The sequence below is a fragment of the Lissotriton helveticus genome, chromosome 11 (assembly GCF_964261635.1).
Source record: "Lissotriton helveticus chromosome 11, aLisHel1.1, whole genome shotgun sequence".
Taxonomy (NCBI): Eukaryota; Metazoa; Chordata; class Amphibia; order Caudata; family Salamandridae; genus Lissotriton; species Lissotriton helveticus.
Window position 1 is genome coordinate 70706304 of NC_136072.1, and position 20920 is coordinate 70727223.

At 45.9% G+C, this 20920-nt stretch overlaps 1 protein-coding gene across 1 annotated transcript in view; it reads right to left on the minus strand.

Annotated features, from left to right (window-relative positions):
• Positions 1-2312: 2312 nt before the first annotated feature.
• CLCN2 (chloride voltage-gated channel 2) overlaps positions 2313-20920 on the minus strand; it is a 530501-nt gene continuing 511893 nt past the window's right edge. Inside the window, exons 23-24 of the mRNA XM_078668166.1 lie at positions 10220-10306; positions 2313-4493 (exon numbers count right to left, since the gene is read on the minus strand). Of these exons, the coding sequence (XP_078524292.1) occupies positions 4299-4493; positions 10220-10306 (282 nt within the window). The 3' untranslated portion in view covers positions 2313-4298. The remainder of the gene's footprint in view (positions 4494-10219; positions 10307-20920) is intronic.

Consider the following 20920-nt stretch of genomic DNA (forward strand, 5'->3'; position numbering starts at 1 on the left):
CGGTTGGGTGTAGGGCCTAGCAGGAGGCCAGGTCCTGCTACCAACCCCTTGCTGGGCATGGCCTTTGGCTGTGCGCAGCCAGGGATTGGTCACAGGTCGTCCAAAGGGGTTGAGTGTATGCTCCACTTAGAATATGATCTAAATCATATGGTCAGAAATTCACTGAAAGAAGCAATGTATTGAAGTGACATCACAGTTCGGTCTCATAAATAATAAAATCTTAACATATGTTAAAAAAACAGAAATACACTTAATACTTGCTTTGCTCTGCCGAAGAGCTCATAAAAAGTGAAACATGTATGGGGCAATAAAAATGAAATATTTGCAAGAAATGACCAATTCTCAAGTTTTGCTCATTGGAAGTACTGCAACTTTGCAAATATGGACCACACTGACCAGAATGCACTGGGAGGGCTATTGAATTTAGTGTCACTTGAAACTCACATCTGTGGGCTATTAGTGAGTGTCGTCCTGTTTTGAGTGTAGCCACATGGAGGTTGTTTAGCATAAAACGGTCCTCCGCCCCAACGACTTGCACAAGTGGGGGATGGTCCTTGCAGTACATGGTGTTTGTTGGACAGCTATCGACCGACTGTCTTTCACATATTATGGTGCAAAAAAGTTTGGTGCTCAATACCTTCTTTGCTCCAGCGAAGAGCTCATGAAAAGCAAAATGATGTGTCTGAGGCTGAGAAATATGAAATACTTCAAGGTCATTATCAAGCTTTGCTCCACTGGAAGAACTGCAACTTTGCAAAAAAGGACCACATGGACCAGAATGCACTGGTAGGGCTGCTGATTCTTGTGTCACTTGAACCTCATAGCTGACTGCTCGTGGCGAGTGCCAGCCCGGTTTTGAGTGTGGCCACATGGAGGCTGTTTTGCATAAAACGGCTAGGCTAGGATGACCCTTGCAGTAATATGCTGTTTGTTGGACCATTAAGAAGACACTGGTCTTTGAATGCTATGCTGCAAAAAAGTTTAACAATCAATACCTTCTGTGCTCCATCGAAATGGTCATGAAGAATGAAACGAGTGTTTCGGGCTGAGAAAAATGAAATATTTGCACCGGTATTGTTTTTTGTGTGTTTGGAGATATATATACATATATGTATATTTATGTATTTCACCCAGCACTGCTATCAAACGACTTGTGTGTCTTCATCCAAAACCATTCACAAACCAAATAAGCACTGGCAAAGCCAAAGGTGGGCAGCCAACACCAGACCCATTAACTTTGCCAATGCTTGTTTGAATGTCTTGGACTGAATATATTTTGTAGTCTTACAGTTAAAATGTTTGTGTTTTCTGGCGGGCAATACTAGTGAATATGGGATATAGGTGTGCTTTTTGTATCCGGCAGAGTGAATTTGTCACACTAGAAGGTTGCACTTTTGACTTGTACCCATTCAGATGTGATGATTCTCAAGACACTTTTCTTTTGCTTCCTTAGTTTAAGATTTATACATAACCCTTGCACAAGTTACTTTTAAGTTATGGTGTTTGGTTTCTTACCTAATTTGACAACATCCATCTAACCCATAAGCTCCTGGGTGATCCTGTCTCATTTCCTGTTTTCTTTACATTAATACAAATATTTTAGCCTGGAAAAACTTCAACTGTCTTAATTAAATATATTCTTCTGTAACCAGTAAAAGGCAATTGAAAATGTTTCAAAAGTAAAAACAGGAAGTTGTCATTCTTTACTATGAGGTTAATCACTCAAGGCACATCCATTTTCAGCTCTACAATGCATTTTCTTAAGCCTGTAACACCAGTACATCCTTGCCATATAGCATCCTTTGATAATGGCCAGAGGCAATTTAGGGACCAGGCTTCAGTGCTGTATTGCATTATCTAACGAGCTGCCTTGGACTCTGCTCCATTGGCTCAAAGTCAGGCAGCTTGCTTAGTCACTGGGACCTGCATATGCATTCTGTTCCAGGTCATCTTCAATGGGATCTAGTGAAGACATGCATTGCATTTAAAGTAATGACTGCTGCCCACAGAACACTATTCGAGAAAACTCCACAAGACCTGTAGAAGGTTGATCTTCAATACCAACATGCTAGAAACGTTGTCTTACCGGTGTTGGTGGAGAGAAGTTGCAGCGTAAAAAAGGAGCCTCTGGTTTCCCTGGCCAACAAATTTTTCACAGGCACAAAGTTTATCACATTTGACATTTTTAGTTGCAGGAGTGGTCTTTCTAACTGTTGTTGTCAAAATGAGCTTATCTCCTCTGAGACACATCGGAAGGGCATAGAATAGAAACATGGTGTAGTACTGGTCAGATACATTGAAGAAGCACAACGTTATATTTTAAAAAGTTCTGTTTTATTAAATTAATATAAAATTCTTTGTTATGTACATCCAGACGGATCCCAGGATTATGACAATCACATATCATGAGGCCACTCATTCTCAGATCCATTTAATAGATAATAAATCATTAATCAATTCCCAACAGAGTCCATAAAGAGATGCCACCAAGCTGTTTGGAGAGAACCTCTTAGGGGAGGGAAAGAAATAATTCTTGGCACACTGGAAAGGTAATCTCTGCACTATTCTCCTTAACATCATGCGATTACCTACCTTCTGAGGTCAAACAGAGAACCTACTCTTTACAAATAATGTTTAGAGACTATATCTGTCAGACTGATATGCCGTAAAGGTCGGACAGACTGAGGCAAATCTAGTTCAAAATGGCTGACCGTGATGGCCAGGCAGACGTGTAAGCACCTTAAAACTGCTGTTTATAGATCTCCTGACATTGAGAGCACTCTGTAACCTCCTGAGCCATACTGGTCATGAGGTATAGGCATTTGCATAACCTTACCTTTAAAGACTTGGTTAAAGTTATCTCAGTGCGGGTACCCCCCTTTAGACAGACTGAAGGTCACTGGTGTCAACAGATGAGCTGATGGGAGGCAAATTACCCCTGATGCACTAATCAAACATGGGCATAGTAGGATTGTTGCAATTTAATGCTTGGACATTCCCATACCACAGCCACTCCCCAGAGATCAGAAAATACTTGTATATTTTAAGATTATTTCCCTCTACTGGTGAACAGAATATATGACGATTGTAAGGCTGCTTCTGTTCACAGATACAACTTGATCAGGGATACCTAGAACTGGTTACCTTTACACGTCACACCAAAGCAGCGCTGTGTTCATGTCTGCAGCTTCTGCCCATACATCAGGTGAGGAATACCACACTTTAGTAAATGTCTCAATAGCGCAGATCTCAACAAAACCATGACTGATGGAATCAGACACACACTTATCCCAATGGTAGCTCCCCCTTCTGGAAACCTGGCTCAGGCATTCACTTCTTAATGTACTCCTCCTGTGGAGACACATGTCCCCAGCGACTTGCTCATTGGTTTAAAGTAGAATGCTTGAGAAGAGAGAATTGGTGGGATGAAAACATAGCACACCCTGAAAGATTCAAGTCGTTCTTGGAATGCCCCGGTTAGACCTTCAAGCCAACTAGAGAACCCTTTCACCTTCAATGTACCTTGGAGTATGAAAAGGAAAGGAGCAAGAATAGTCACTGCACGTTCTCAAGAACCAGGTAATGGGGCAACCGGAGCATTATCCGGGCAATAGAACAATCCATATTTCTACCACCTTTTCTGAGCAATCAGTTCCATCAGCAGAGTCCTGAAGCTTTCAATGGCATTCAAGGCATCACCAGGACAGTCTGTTCTTCCACTGCTCACTGCCCGGTGGCGGCACCATGGCTTCCTTAATGGCGGGACAGAATTAGACTAAATCATCTCAGCAACATGAATCAAGAGCTGAAGGAATTACTACAGGAACACAAATCCAGAATTCAAGGCAGGACTGGGCATTTGCTCCTGTCAACAGAACACACTTGTGGCAGAGACATGAAGGAAGAAGAGTGTGGTTGAACAGATGGGGGAAGCTTACCTTCCTGAGATGATGTCCCACAGAAATGGTCCTTTTAGGAATGTATCACGGAAAGTACAAAAATCCTTCTTTACTTTCTACGTGGATGAGGGAAGGTTTGCTGGCTTCCAAGTAAAGAAGGTGTCCAACTAAGAAGGAAGACTGATGGGAGATGAGACAACAAAAATGAAGGTTTGGCATCTCGGTGATGGTCCGTGTTTGGCAACATGTCCTGTTCTCAGAATCCTCTGTTGGTGCACTGAGCTGCTAACTACACCTGGGGCTCGGGCAAGGTTACTGGGCGTCCCAGAGTTATCTCGTTCTGTTGCTCGCTGGAAGCTCTCGCAGGGAGCTATCATTCAATATCCCCCAATGTTCTCTTCATTGACATTTGTCGTCTGTGTCGGAAGGGCTGGAATCGCGAGGGATGGCATGCCGTTCCTGCCGGCTCCACAGTTTGTGCATTTCGGTGGTCTCTGTTTCACTGCTGCTCGTGGCGCTGTCTCGGAAGCTGGCGAGCGGTGGGCGCACTTTTGCCCCTTTTACATGCACTGAGCCCTCAATGGCTTTCCTGAGCTGTGGTTATAGAGGGAGAACAATAAAACAGTTAGCTGTGTTTATTCATGCGACTGTTATTGCATAGATTCTGCAGTGAGGGTTAAGACTAAGGCATGATACCCACGGTTATCTGGGTCACAACAATAAGGGACCAATAAGCAAACAGATCTCCAGGCCTTGACCTATCCCGAGTACGTTTAGACAACTCCTGATGTTCTCTCAAGCCATGTATAGCAGTGAATGTTGCAAATGGCAATTGTGGAATTACCCATATGCAGCTAGATGACTGCCAAGGGCATCTGGATGCAAGAGCTGGGGTGGTGGCTGGAAGAGGGGTAGTTCACATTTTGTTCTTCCAAGAGTTTAATTTGTAAAAAAAAATAAGTGCCAAGACCCTCGTCAGGAGGCCAATGCTGCTTGCGCCATGCACTGCCGTTGCCACAGACGGACCAAACACAACTACTAGCCATCATACTCCTACAAGTGTGCCCGCTCAAAATATTCCAGGCCGCCAAAGATATAAGAATGACTTGGGCGGCAGGTATTAGTCATTATTAAATTATATTGAAATAATAATTACAGCTGTTATGCTAATTTCTAAATTAGATGAACAGCGCCACCATGTGGCAGAATGTCATATGTGCCAGTGTTGACAATTACGTGCCAGTGCCGAGCACCGGAAACCACTGGCTCAAATTAAGTACTGCATCTTACTCACTTGCTTGAAGGTATCAGCATCGGTGAAGCAGCAGCGATTTCCTCTCTGTAGGTCTCTGAAGCTCACGTCATTGAGCTGAGTGCACAAACCCATTTGGGTACTGCACCCCCGCAGTGATGCTGCCGCAGACAATTGCATGTGCTCTGCTAGCGATGGGGCAACTTGTGAGGGAGAGAGGCAGGGGGACCAGATACTTAGTGTGGGTATGTGAGGTTGAGGGGCTGCACTTGAGTAGGCCCTTTGTAAGAAGGGAAGAAGAGGTAGCAAGTGGTTGGGCATGCATGGGTGGCAGCATATTCGGAATGTACATGGGGGCAGGGGACCAGGTACTATACGAGTGTGGAGTTGTAGAGACAAATATAGACAATAATGTTCATGTCGGAAGAAAATAGGTACTGTATGAATAATGATTGATGAGGGATTGTTATTGGAAGAGAATAGGGCATATGGTGTAAGTGTGTATGTTACTATGAGGGGTTCAGACTGACAGGTATTATAAGGTAAAAAGATTGAGGAGGTGTTCGTATGGAATGACAGGAGAATCAAGTACAGGGTAGTGGGGATAAAAGTATAATTTGCTTCCAGTGCTTAATTTGAGCGGATGGTTTCCAGTGCTCAGCACCGTCCGGCACTTAATCGTCAACACCGATGCTTATACTGCAAACTTGACCCAAAGGTGCGCTTTTCATGAGCACTAGTTAAAGACACATTATTTTTAGGTCTCGCCTGTCGATGCGCATGCGCATCGAGCTTGCGAGCCTATTGCGGCCTAACCACGCTTTAACTAACAAGCAAGGAATCGTGGCGATTCCTTGCAGTGCCCGTGACTTTTAAGCTCAATGCGCATGTGCATTGAGCTTAAAAGCGCGTGCACAGCCGCAATCGCCATCTGTTCCTCTCTCCCGCATTCCTCCGACACCTTTTGAAGTGAAGCTTAGCTTCACTTCAAAGGCCCGGCTTCTTAACACCCACATGCCGCTCTCCCCGCTCCGCCCCCTCCCCTGCCCGCCGTGTCCACTTCACTTTGACGGCCGCAGGCCGTCTCTCGTGTTTCTGCTTGTTTTAAAAAAATGTCTGTGTGTGTGTTTCTCTTGTAGCCGCCGTGCCTGTGATCTTCCATTATTTCTTCGACTAAGACACTTTATGTAAAACACCTAAAAACACACGTACATGTTTTCAGGGAAACTATCATGCATAAAGGTCACCGGTGTGCGCTACACATACAGTTGATATAAGACGCAGACCTTTCGTACACCGACTTCAACTCCCCCCCCTCCCCCCCTCCCCCGCAGCAATTGAAATAAAGCTATCACCCAACCAGAGTCACAGCAGAACACAATACCCAGAACATATCGGTAGAGAATGACCCGGGGCATGTGCAAATCAGGGGAGTAGATGCACATATTCGCCAGCCACACCACACACCACCATTTGTCTGTGCCTCGGCATCAGACTGACCCACCCCCAATCAGACTTCAAAGGAAGCTGCTCCCGCCCCCATCAGCGCGATGAACATCTTTTTAGGGCTGCGACAACCCGCTCCCCCCCACCCCCCTCTCCCTCCTCTTCCTCGCACAACTCGCGTTTATTTGTTTAAAAAAATTATTTCATATTGCCAATGCTTGTGTTTTTTTTTTACAATAGCGATCGAGCAGATCTAATGCCCTTTCCCAATGCTAGTTTAATATTTACCATCGCACCAGGGAACGGGGGCCTTTATGGCTCACTTGCTACACTGGAGGCCTTACTCTGTACTTGACATGCTAATTGAGCACTACAATGAGAACTACAGTCATCCTACATTCTCCGAAGTGGCAATCCTGTGCAGGAATTTGCCGTCTACGGGGTGGTCCCCTCCCTCACCCCAACACAGCTATGGACCTTCAGAGGTGCGTGTGAAGGGAAGTCTGACTCAGTAAACAGTACCCTGTGCATTTCCATCGAGAGTCAGTCAAACACTTGTCGTTGCTATTTATATGATCTTTTCTGTAAGTTGCTCATTTCTTAGCCGCCGCTTACGGAAACCGCGTGAGCTTAATAAACGATAGCCATGCTCCTGTCGGAGACGGATACCGAAGCAGCGGTTCAGGCTGCCACACATGAGGATTGTGCACATTAGAGGAATGCAGAGATGCCTGCAGCGCTTCTGCGACATTCTAGTTTTTGATGTTGAACTCAAACGTGTGAATAGTACACAGACTGGACAATCCTTTACTTGGTGCCATCCTGGAGACCGATCCCTGGCACGGTGTGAGACCAGCAGGACAATGAATGCCACCCCAACGTGGTTACTTCTCCAGGCTTACTGCTGAATGGGACTGCGGCCTTTCACCGCGTGCTGCTCGGCCCTTTCCAGACCTTCCCCTCACTCACCCTCAACCCCTCACACTCACTCACCCTCACCCTCACTCACCCTCAACCCCTCACCCTCAACCCCTCACCCTCACCCACCCTCACCCTCAACCCCTCACCCTCACTCTCACTCACCCTCACTCACCCTCAACCCCTCACCCTCACCCACCCTCACCCACCCTCACCCACCCTCACCCTCACTCACCCTCAACCCCTCACCCTCAACCCCTCACCCTCACTCACCCTCAACCCCTCACCCTCACTCACCCTCAACCCCTCACCCTCACTCACCCTCACTCACCCTCAACCCCTCACCCTCACCCACCCTCACCCACCCTCACCCACCCTCACCCACCCTCACCCTCACTCACCCTCAACCCCTCACCCTCAACCCCTCACTCACCCTCAACCCCTCACCCTCACTCACCCTCAACCCCTCACCCTCACTCACCCTCAACCCCTCACTCACCCTCAACACCTCACCCTCACTCACCCTCAACCCCTCACCCTCACTCACCCTCACCCTCACTCACCCTCAACCCCTCACCCTCAACCCCTCACCCTCAACCCCTCACCCACCCTCACAACACATATTGTGTTACAATAGGTGTCACATTTGCGAAAGATAAAACTATCTAGAGATGTAGCATAACGACCAGAGCTGCCATATAAGTCACGTAAATACAAAACATGTTGCATTCCAAATGCTATAGGTGTCACATTCGCAAAAGTTATAACTATTGGCATTGTAAATGACAAAGCCATCAATTTAGCAATTTTAACAACGAAAAAATAAATAAATTATGTCATTTACAAGACCAATAACTACAACTTTTCTAATGCGAAACCTATTGCATTCCAACGCCACTCACCCACGCAACGCCACTCACCCACGCAACGCCACTCACACACGCAACGCCACTCACACACGCAACGCCACTCACACACGCAACGCCACTCACACACGCAACGCCACTCTCACACGCCACTCATCCACGCAACGCCACTCATCCACGCAACGCCACTCATCCACGCAACGCCACTCATCCACGCAACGCCACTCATCCATTTGCAAAACGAAAAAAGTTAAACTCTTCTATTGCGAGACCTATTGCATTTTCAATGCTTGTTATTTTTTGCAGGCCCGGGGAGTTTAACTGATTTGCCCAGAATCACAGGATGTTGGGCCTATGCCGAGACCCTAACCTGGTTTCCCAGCTCCAAAGTCGGCAGCTCAGGCCCTTATGCCACATCCTCTCCCCATTAGTAGGGTTTTGGTTAGATCTGTTATTGGCTGGTGGAAGCTGCTTCCTGACGAGAGCCTTGGCACTTATTTTTTCACAAATTAACCACTGGTTGTTTCCTACGTTTGTAAGGAGAGGGAAGATAGAATACTTCAATGGGATTTATTGCTCTCTCTCTCTCTCTGAGCTATCTGCCTTATTGTCACACTATTTCTTTCATTCATTAAAAGATGGTAGTGGGGCGTGAGGGCGCTCCAGCGAATTGACATTATACCCAGAGCACGCCAGGTGGCAGGAAGGACTTGTAACCAAGGACGTGCACATCTGAACTCTTCTCTGAGCTGATCAGACCATGAGCAGTAAGGTGAGAGACCCCATGGTTATAGAACAGCATCCACCACTGGCCAATGAGGATGCTGTCCACAAATGATGCCTACAGCAACTTGTGTAAAGGTGGATAGGAGTCTGCTTGTCATACATCTTTCCTTAAGCTATAAAGGATGGGCTTCTTATCGTCTTCAGACGTTACTTCTGGGTGCAGTGAGTCAGCATCCATTTTGGAAGGGGTGCTCATTAGGTAGGCCAAGATGGATGCGGAGCTCAGATGGTTGGTGGGAACCAATATAATCATTAACTCCCTTCTCAAACATAAGACCATCTTCCTGGCAATAGGTATAGATGACAAATACAGGTAGAAACTCACTACTAGTCTTTCGTGCCCTACATCTACTGGAAACTTCACCCCTACTCCATTCTAGGTTCGCGGATAGTAGGATAGGTGAAATGCCCAGTATGGTGGATCGTTTAAGCAGCAGATAAGCTTTAGCTTCAAGGAAACCTCAGTGGAGGAGAAGGGACCCCTTAAAACTAACTGGCTGTGGACATGGCCTCGTCCACCAGGAGGCCCTTGTCCAGAAGCAATAATGACCTGAAGTCTTTGCCCTTGTGGTCTGGAAAGCCAACAACCGGAATATACGTTATCATAATAAAGATACCATTTTTGCAATATCATAAGTAGTTTTTGCCTATTTGTTTTTAATGTCCTTCTCTGTCTAACATATAGCTCATCCTACTCTTTAGAGGGCCCCCAGTACCCTGGCACTATGTCCATCCACTCTGGTGTAGAGGGGCTTCTCAGTGCTTATGTGGGTGACCAGCAGTGTGGGAAACAGGTGCCCTTTTATCTACCCCAATGTACATTTGGAGAGGTACGTTGCCTCTTACACCACTGTTATCCATCAAGTTTGATTCACTTAGTGGTGCTTTTAGAAACTATGTCGATTGAGATAAAACTCACTATTGCAGACAGGAGGGGTGATTGGCTATGTTCTGGTTTGGTTAGGATGTGTGGTTTCAAAATTGGCTAAGGTGGGCTGGTAATAAGCATCTGGGCAGGTTTATCAAGGCTTTCTCATGACAACCTCTCTCACCTCCTTCAGGGACACCCTTCCGATGAGGCGGCCAATGCTGGTGACGTAGGCGTGCTCAATGCCAAGAAGAGAGAACACCGTGTGAGTCTGGAAACAGAAGATAAGAAATGGTTAATTTAGAAGCGATAGAGTAGTCCTGATCAGTGATATCCATGTAAAAAAAAGAGTAGACGTTTAACTTTCTATTTCTTGTTTAGTCATTAAGGAAAAAAACAGCGCTGTCTAATTTTGTATGGTGCTTAACCCTAAATCCCAGCTATCATTCTTTGTCTCATGGGCCTTACCGAGCTGAACCATTCCCCCATCACATACGCTCCTTCACCATAAATCCCTGCTCTCTGGTAGGACCCCTAATTACACTGATTTTTGACCTGTAGTGAAAATGATTATCACACTGAACCCCTGCTCTATGACACGGATCACTATCACACTGCATCCGTGATCTGTGACAGATCATTACCACACTGAATCCCTACTCTGTAACTCAGATCATTATCACACTGAATCTGGGATCTGCTCTGTGATACAGATCACTATCACACTGAATCCCTGTTCTGTGACACAGATCACTATCACACTGAATCCCTGCTCTGTAACACAGATCACTATCACACTGAATTCATGCTCTGTGATACAGATCACTATCACACTGAATCCCTGTTCTGTGACACAGATCACTATCACACTGAACCCCTGCTCTGTGACACAGATCACTATCACACTGAATCCCTGCTCTGTAACACAGATCACTATCACACTGAATCTCTGCTCTGTGATACAGATTATCATCACACTGAATCCCTGCTCTGTGACACAGATCACTATCACACTGAATCCCTGCTCTGTGATACAGATCACTATCACACTGAATCCCTGCTCTGTGACACAGATCACTATCGCACTGAATCCCTGGTCTGCGACACAGATAACTATCACACTGAATCCCTGCTGTGCGACACAGATCACTATCACACTGAATCCCTGCTCTGTGACACAGATCACTATCACACTGAATCCCTGCTCTGTGACACAGATCACTATCACACTGAATCCCTGCTCTGTGACACAGATCACTATCACACTGAATCCCTGCTCTGTGACACAGATCACTATCACACTGAATCCCTGCTCTGTGACAGATCACTATCACACTGAATCCCTGCTCTGTGACACAGATCACTATCACACTGAATCCCTGCTCTGTGACACAGATCACTATCACACTGAGTCCCTGCTCTGTAACACAGATCACTATCACACTGAATCCCTGCTCTGCGACACAGATCACTATCACACTGAATCCCTGCTCTGCGACACAGATCACTATCACACTGAATCCCTGCTCTGTGACACAGATCATTATCACACTGAATCCGTGATCTGTGACAGAGATCACTATCACACTGAATCCCTGCTCTGCAATGCAGATCACTATCACACTGAATCCCTGCTCTGTAACACAGATCACTATCACATGGAATCCCTGTTCTGTGACTGATATCATTATCACACTGAATCTCTGCTCTGTGATACAGATTATCATCACACTGAATCCCTGCTCTGTGACACAGATCACTATCACACTGAATCCCAGCTCTGTAACACAGATCACTATCACACTGAATCCCTGCTCTGTAACACAGATCACTATCACACTGAATCCCTGCTCTGTGACACAGATCACTATCACACTGAATCCCTGCTCTGCGACACAGATCAATATCACACTGAATCCATGCTCTGTGACACAGATCAATATCACACTGAATCCCTGCTCTGTGACATGGATCACTATCACACGGAATCCCTGCTCTGTGACTGATATCATTATCACACTGAATCCCTGCTCTGCGACACAGATCACTATCACACTGAATCCCTGCTCTGCGACACAGATCACTATCACACTGAATCCCTGCTCTGTGACACAGATCATTATCACACTGAATCAGTGATCTGTGACAGAGATCACTATCACACTGAATCCCTGCTCTGCAATACAGATCACTATCACACTGAATCCCTGCTCTGTAACACAGATCACTATCACATGGAATCCCTGTTCTGTGACTGATATCATTATCACACTGAATCTCTGCTCTGTGACACAGATCACTATCACACTGAATCCCAGCTCTGTAACACAGATCACTATCACACTGAATCCCTGCTCTGTGACACAGATCACTATCACACTGAATCACTGCTCTGTGACACAGATCACTATCACACTGAATCCCTGCTCTGTGACACAGATCACTATCACACTGAATCCCTGCTCTGCGACACAGATCAATATCACACTGAATCCATGCTCTGTGACACAGATCAATATCACACTGAATCCCTGCTCTGTGACATGGATCACTATCACACTGAATCCCTGCTCTGTGACTGATATCATTATCACACTGAATCCCTGCTCTGTGACACAGATCACTATCACACAGAATCCCAGCTCTGTGACACAGATCACTATCACACTGAATCCCTGCTCTGTGACACAGATCATTATCACACTTAATCCGTGATCTGTGACACAGATAACTATCACACTGAATCCCTGCTCTGTGAGACAGATCACTATCACACTGAATCCCTGCTCTCTTACACAGATCTCCATCACAATGAACCCCTGTGGTGTGACACAGATCACTATCACACTGAATCCCTGCACTGTGACATGGATCCCTATCACACTGAATTCATGCTCTGCGACACAGATCACTATCACACTGAATCCATGCTCTGTGACACAGATCAATATCACACTGAATCCCTGCTCTGTGACACAGATAAATATCACACTGAATCCCTGCTCTGTGACACAGATCACTATCACACTGAATCCCTGCACTGTGACATGGATCCCTATCACACTGAATTCATGCTCTGTGACACTAATCACTATCACACTGAATCCCTGCTCTGTGACACAGATCACTATCACACTGAATCCCTGCTCTGTGACACTAATCACTATCACACTGAATCCCTGCTCTGCGACACAGATCACTATCACACTGAATCCCTGCTCTGTGACACTAATCACTATCACACTGAATCCCTGCTCTGTGACACAAATCAATATCACACTGAATCCCTGCTCTGTGACACAGATCACTATCACACTGAATCCCTGCTCTCTGACAGAGATCACTATCACACTGAATCCCTGCTCTATGACACGGATCACTATCACACTGAATCTGTGATAGATCATTATCACACTGAATCCCTGCTCTGTGACACAGATCACTATCACATGGAATCCCTGCTCTGTGACTGATATCATTATCACACTGAATCCATGCTCTGTGATACAGATCACTATCACATTGAACCCCTGCTCTGTGACACAGATCACTTTCACACTGAATCCCTGCTCTGTAATACAGATCACTATCACACTGAATCCCTGCTCTGTAACACAGATCACTATCACACTGAATCCCTGCTCTGTGACACAGATCACTTTCACACTGAATCCCTGCTCTGTAACATGGATCACTATCACACTGAATCCCTGCTCTGTGACACAGATCACTATCACACTGAATCCCTGCTCTGTAACACAGATCACTATCACACTGAATCCCTGCTCTGTAACACAGATCACTATCACATGGAATCCCTGCTCTGTGACTGATATCCTTATCACACTGAATCCATGCTCTGCGACACAGATCACTATCACATTGAACCCCTGCTCTGTGACACAGATCACTATCACACTGAATCCCTGCTCTGTAACACAGATCACTATCACATGGAATCCCTGCTCTGTGACTGATATCATTATCACACTGAATCCCTGCTCTGTAACACAGATCACTATCACACTGAATCCCTGCTCTGTAACACAGATCACTATCACACTGAATCCCTGCTCTGTAACACAGATCACTATCACACTGAATCCCTGCTCTGTAACACAGATCACTATCACATGGAATCCCTGCTCTGTGACTGATATCCTTATCACACTGAATCCATGCTCTGCGACACAGATCACTATCACATTGAACCCCTGCTCTGTGACACAGATCACTATCACAAAGAATCCCAGCTCTGTAACACAGATCACTATCACACTGAAACCCAGCTCTGTAACACAGATCACTATCACACTGAATCCCTGTTCTGTGATACAGATCACGATCACACTGAATCCCTGCTCTGTGATACAGATCACTATCACACTGAATCCCTGCTCTGTGACACAGATCCGTATCACACTGAATCCCTGCTCCGCGAACAGATAACTATCACACTGAATCCCTTCTCTGTGAAACAGATTACTATCACAGAAACCCCCAGACAGGTGTTAGTGCAATGAGGTCATATTCAGAGCCCTACCATTGTTAGATTATGCACTGTTATTAATTATTAGCGCAGTAGGTGTAGTCGCACCACTGCCCAAAAGTAGGAAAGGCTCCCTACACCCTTGTTATGGCTGTTGTTTACTACCCAACAAAGGGGCATTTTCCTTGCTTGCATCAGAGCCCATGGCATCATTACTATGTGACAGGTCATGTATGTGCATATACCGGCAACATATCAACAAGGGCTCCCAGTTTCACTCTTTGCCACCCGACACGCAACACTCAGCTATTGACTCCCCTCTAAGTCCTACTATGGGAATAATGTCCCTGTCCACTCTGAAACAACTGCAGCTAACTCTGCATGCAAACACACTACAGACATTATTAAGAGAGCTAGGTTGTGCACAAGAAGCTTGTTCCACCTGCTCTCACCCAGCCATGTCATTTAACTGAGAGGAAGAAACACAGCAACAGACAGGCACTTTCAACTGGGAGGAACTGTGGCATGTGACAGGTCGTCAGACAGGGGGCATAGGGACACCAAGGTGAGACTTAGTGACATCACAGTCAACACAACATATCAAGCAGAAGAAAACAAGGCTGGGCCCCCTCCACTCCCCACAAGATAAAGCATAAGGCGCCCCACACAAAAAAAGACTTATTGTGACATTTCACAATGTCCTCAAGCCAAATACTTCTCACAGCACAGTATGTGAGTCTGACAGCAGCAGAGGACGTAAACAGTCCTAAACTGCTCTCTGCATCATGGGGGGTGTGGGAGGGGGGGGGGGAGTCGTCCACCATGACATGTCTATGATTCAGACCTAAAGATTTTCGCCTAGTCGCTCTACGTGTACATTAAACAAAGCTTCAGTGCAGTAACATTTACTTGCCTTTAATTGGACAACTTTTGCGGTGGTCAGTGTTGTAGAATATATATGAATATCCGTATATAAGTTCATGTGTATGCACTTCAAAAGATATCATGATTAGATACATCACAGTAATATGAGGCCTGGAGCTCCAAAGGGCTTCCTATCTGACCTTGACTGGACAAGCTTCAACAAGCTATTCTGTACCCCCTTAGAGGTCCCATTGCCTATCCTGACTACATGATATTTCCTAATCTGGTTGTGCAAGTTGCTTACACAGTGCAGAGCCAGCCTTTCTGGTCTGCCCATATCTGGTTGTTTATTTTCATGGTGCAGATATTGCACATCCATGTTAGCCATATTTGGCTTGGTGCCTTATTCTAGTTCCGCTGACATGGCATTTCTAAACTATATAGCACCCAGAAACCAGCCACTCTGGGAAGAAGCGGTCTGAGAGCCCCTAAGGCAGGAGACCTGACTTCTACCTTGCTAATTAGCAATGACGCATGCTTTTGGTACCACTCAATACATTTCACTCTGTTTCTGAGCAAACCTGCTATGTCTGGTGAGTTTCATTCCTTTGCTCCTGGGAGGGTGCAGGTATTTCCCCATCAGTCAGAGTGAACTTGTATTGGTGAAGTCATGGAAGCCTGTGTCAGGTCCCCACAGTACTGTGTGTTTTCTGTGCGCGTTACACACTAGAGCGACTACTTGCTGCCACTGGCTTCTGTTGCTGCAGGAACCTCGAAGTGACACTTGCACCGCATCCCGTCAGGCACTCTGCGTGGCTAGGCACGCCAGACACAGCACTTGAAGGACTACCAAGAGAGGGCCTCAAGGGAGCATCCTTCTGGTCAGCTAGGACAGACCGCATGCGTTTGAGGGTCTCTCCATCAGTACCACGGGAAAGTATAAACCAGGATATCCGTCCTTCCAGAAGCTGTCAACACTGAGGTCAATGTCGGTCCTGCAAACCTCAACCACCACTTCTCCTTCCACACATCTCCGCTCCGCCCAACTGGCCCTGACAACCATCCCACGGATCCGCAAAACCTCAGCTTGAGGAAAGTCCTTCTCCTACCTCGCTGCGAAGACCTGGAACTCCCTGCCTCTGCACCTCAGGCATTCACCATCACTGCCGCAATTTAGGAAAGACCTCAAGACCCGGCTCCTAGACTGAAACACAGATCCACGACCCAATACAGAGCCTTGAGACCCTATCGGGTGAGTAGTCGCACTTTACAAGAACCCGATTGATTGAGGTGAATAATATGGTTTGCATTTAGTAGCACCTCGTCTTTCCTTCCGCCAAAATATCTCTCACTCTATAGACTCTTCAGGCACAAGTACAAATTATAGAGAGGCAGAAGATGTCTCAAACAATACTATAGGCCCCCTCCTCCCTCTTTACTGACCCCCCCCCCCCTAACATGTACAATCCCCTACTATACTCTCTAGGGATTTTATTGTCACTGTGTGGTCCCTACTTTAAACGGGAAACATCCTTTACCACGCAACCATCACAACGCGTAATGGTTACATTGTGGTTTAACGATGCAAGTCGTTACATCGACTTGCACTGGAGGGCGCTCTAGGCTAAGGAATAGTGTGAATTACTATTCCAACACCTTCCCTACTGTACGTAGACTGGAGTTGGAATAGTAATTCACACTATTCCTAAATCCAGCGCCCTCCAACGGCAGTCGATGTAACGACTTGCATTGTCAAAACCGCGATGTAAAATATTGCGTTGTGATGTATGCGTGGTATCATCATACATTCCTTTAAACCCAGCACATTTTCACTTTTCCTTCACTCCCTAGCTTTGCCTCATGTTCTTGCATTCTCTCCTACTCCTGTGCACCCCATACTTAATTCAGACTTTCACTCTCCTGTGTCTCACACTCACAGGAGATGTGCCCTAAACGCCAGAGCTGCCAACTTTGGATCTGGGAAACCAGGTTCGAGTCCCGTCGTCGGCTCAACGTCCTGTAATTCTGGGCAAATCACTTAATCCACCCGGGCCTAGAAAAATGAATCTGACCTTGTGTAATGCATCTTGTTGCTCAAGTAAAACACTCCAATTCACTTGGGCAGTCTTGGCGCTATATACAACTGCAAAAAAATAGAGAGAGATACACGCCCCATACAAACACCAAAGCAAATGATCACATTAACAGGTACTTTTCAGGCCTATTACAAAAGAAAAGCAGTGGACAGACGAGGCACTGGTGTAGGGTTTGTTGAAATAATGAGCAAATAGCACAGTGCAGGGTCAGCTGGCAGAGGAGAAGGTGGCCCTTGCCTCCTGGCGTGGAGATGAGAATAAACAGAGAAGAGAGACTTAACCAGTCTCAGAGCATGAGGTGCATAGTGGCACGACTGGAACAGCAGAGGAGACCCGGGGTGGGCCACAACTCAACAGGGGAGTCATAATGAGCATTGATCTTTGGGAAACTCACCTAGTCTAGGAGAAAACGAGCACTGGCAAAACCAATTATTGTGTTTTTTTAAGTAAAAAAATAGTATTCAAATGCATAAAACATTATGCAATTTAGTTCCAATTGAACGTACGTTTACAGAACACTGATAAATGTGAAACCAAAGAACAGAAGAACGAGTTTCGAAAGCGCGGGAAGTTCTTGTGTGCCACATCTCGTTGCCAAGTCAACACCGGGTTTCAGCGCCCCGCGTGCTGTTCCACCGGCCTCCTTGCCAATTACAAAACCTTTAAATATTCATGACCACCTTTCACGCCTGCTCGGCTTTCTCTTTGGAACACAGAACATAGTGTAAATGTTCGGTGACTCGCGGGACTCGATTCCACCCTGCTCCTGCCTCTCACTGACACTTTCTCCATTTCATGCTGGGCAGCTTGAGCTTCTACGGGCAGGACATTCTATGCAGCTGCAAATGGCGCCATTCGGGGGCGCCAGAGAGGCAACACAAGGACCACTGGAATTATACGATTGTACGGCGATTTTTGAATTATTATATATTTGCCACATAGTCCATCATCTATAAATAATAAACAAGTTTGTAAAGCGCATGGTTACACTAGCTAGTGCGTCCCCGCGCTGCGGCTAGACCTCGTCCAGCGCGGTAATGTGACATGGCTAAAATGTAGGGTGACCAGGCATCCGCGTTTTGCCAGGACGGTCCCCGTTTTTAACCAGCTGTCCCATCAAATTTCAAGAAATGTAGCTCATGTCCCCGTTTTTAAAGAGGGTCGACTGAAAACGGTGGGTGGTGTTTTTTATGTTTTACAAAGAAGGGATAGTTAGCAATTGTTTCAAGAAAACAATTTAATTAACAGGCAAGCTACTGGGTTTTAAAATTGCATTTTATGTATGTTCTTACTGCCTGTATTGTAATTCTCTGCTGAGGAGCGCTCTCATTGCTTGAAGTAAAATTGTAGCCCTTCTTCTATTTTTGCGAAATGTCCCGATTTTTGTCTTTAAAATTCTGGTCACCCCTACTAAAAGGGAACCTATGGGCGGAAGAGCCAAGTCTTCAATTTTTTCCCAAAAATATTTTCAGAAGGTTCCTTTCGGAGTATGAGAGGGAGTTTGTTCCAGTGTTTCGCGGCTAGGTAGCGGAAGGAGTGGACCCCCGTTCTTGCTCTTTTGATAGCCGGGGTTTTGAGCTATCCAGTCCCCGATTATCTTAAATGTCGGGAAGGAGTATAGGGGGACATTAGGTCATGTAGATAGCTTGGTTCTTTCCCCTGCAGAATAACGGTGACTAACAATTTGGAAAAAGGGGGACCCCTGCGAAGAAAACAAATGAACTTGCTAGCTGTGGGGCACAAACCACTGGGAAAAAAGGCAAGCTAACCACAAGTTATATTTATACTTTAACATCAAAGTGAATATGGCCTAGATATATGTGAAACCAGTGTGTAATTTAATTATCTAGAAAATTATTACATAAACTCTTTATTTTCTTATGAAATATAACTTGTGGTTAGCTTGCCTTTTACCCCAGTGAATACGGTGACTAATAGACTAATACATAGGGCTTTAAAAAGTATTCTCCCCCTCGTGGGAGCCAGTGAAGGGCAACAAGGGTATTCTTGGAGAAAGTTCTCCTGGGCAGCATTAAAACAAGGCGCGCTGCCGCATTCTGAATACATTGACGTCTCCTCAGACACTTGCTACTTGCTCCCAGGTATAGAACATTCCCGTAGTCCGGGTGGGAAGTTACCAGCGCATGGACTACGGTTTTCCTGGCTGCCATGGGCAGCATGTCTAAAGTTTTCCAGAGTCCTTTCATTACACCAAAACACTTCCCGGCCACAATTCTGGTGCGATTCTCATAGGAGAGCTTGGAGTCCAGACACATCCCCAAGTTCTTGACCTGACTACTGGGGGAGGGTGTCAGGCCCAGAGTCTGTGGCCACCATGATGAGGACCAGAACGAGGGAGCGTTTCCCACCACTAGAACCTCAGTTTTGCTGCCATTTAATTAAAAACAGTTATTCGTCATCCAGGTAGCCAGCTGTTGTAGGCAGGAAGAAAAATTGCTGGCTTCCTCTTCATGGGATTGTGACAATTAGACAACTAGTTGCGTGTCATCCGCATATGACACAACCCTGATTCCATGTTCAGTAATAATCTCCGCTAGTGGGGCGATATCGGGATTAAAAAGGGTGGGGCTAAGTATAGAGCCCTGAGGGACCCTATGAGCAAGCGTCATGCTTTTGGAATAGTGAGGTCGCTGAGCCACCTGAAAACTACGATCCTGTAAAAAGGACCTCAGCCATTCAACGGTTAGTTTATCCAGCCCGCCTATCCGGAGGCGTTGCAAGAGTAGTGGATGGGCTACAGTGTTGAAAGCGGCACTGAGGACCAAGAGGACCAGGGCAACCGTCTGGCCCTCATCTACCGGTCTACAAATTGTTTCAGTTGACAGTAGCAGTGCTGACTCAGTCGAGTAAGTTGCTCAAAAACCCAATTGCGTAGAGTGCAATAGGCTGTGCCGATTAATGTGGTCCATCAGTTGTATATTGACCACTTTGTCGGTTATTTTCGCAAATTATGGCAGGAGTGAGACTGGTCGGAGATTCTCCAGCTGACTCTCGCTCACATTTGGCTTTTTTTATGGGGAGGACAATCGCTTCTTTCCATCACATGTCTGTGATATTATGTTATAGGAATTTATAGAGTGCACCTTTCGCACAGAGCTACTTGTCTATAAGGGAGACTATTTGCTGACCTGCCACAGAATCTGCAGATCTTTAACAAAAACAAGATTTTGTTTCTAGCTTAAACGGTTTAAGTTATTAAAAATGCAGCAGCATATGTTGCCACACAGTGGCTGACTGATCACTTTTCCATTGCTTAAAGCTATATTTGGGGTTTAAACTGATAATAATGAGGTGCTATCAAGTTTAGAAATGACGAAATAATGAAGTAATATCATTCCGAAATGTGCCGCATAATTTGACATTTCTTGCCGCAAAATTTACTCAACCCTGCTGCATAATTTAGCCCTCTCCTGCT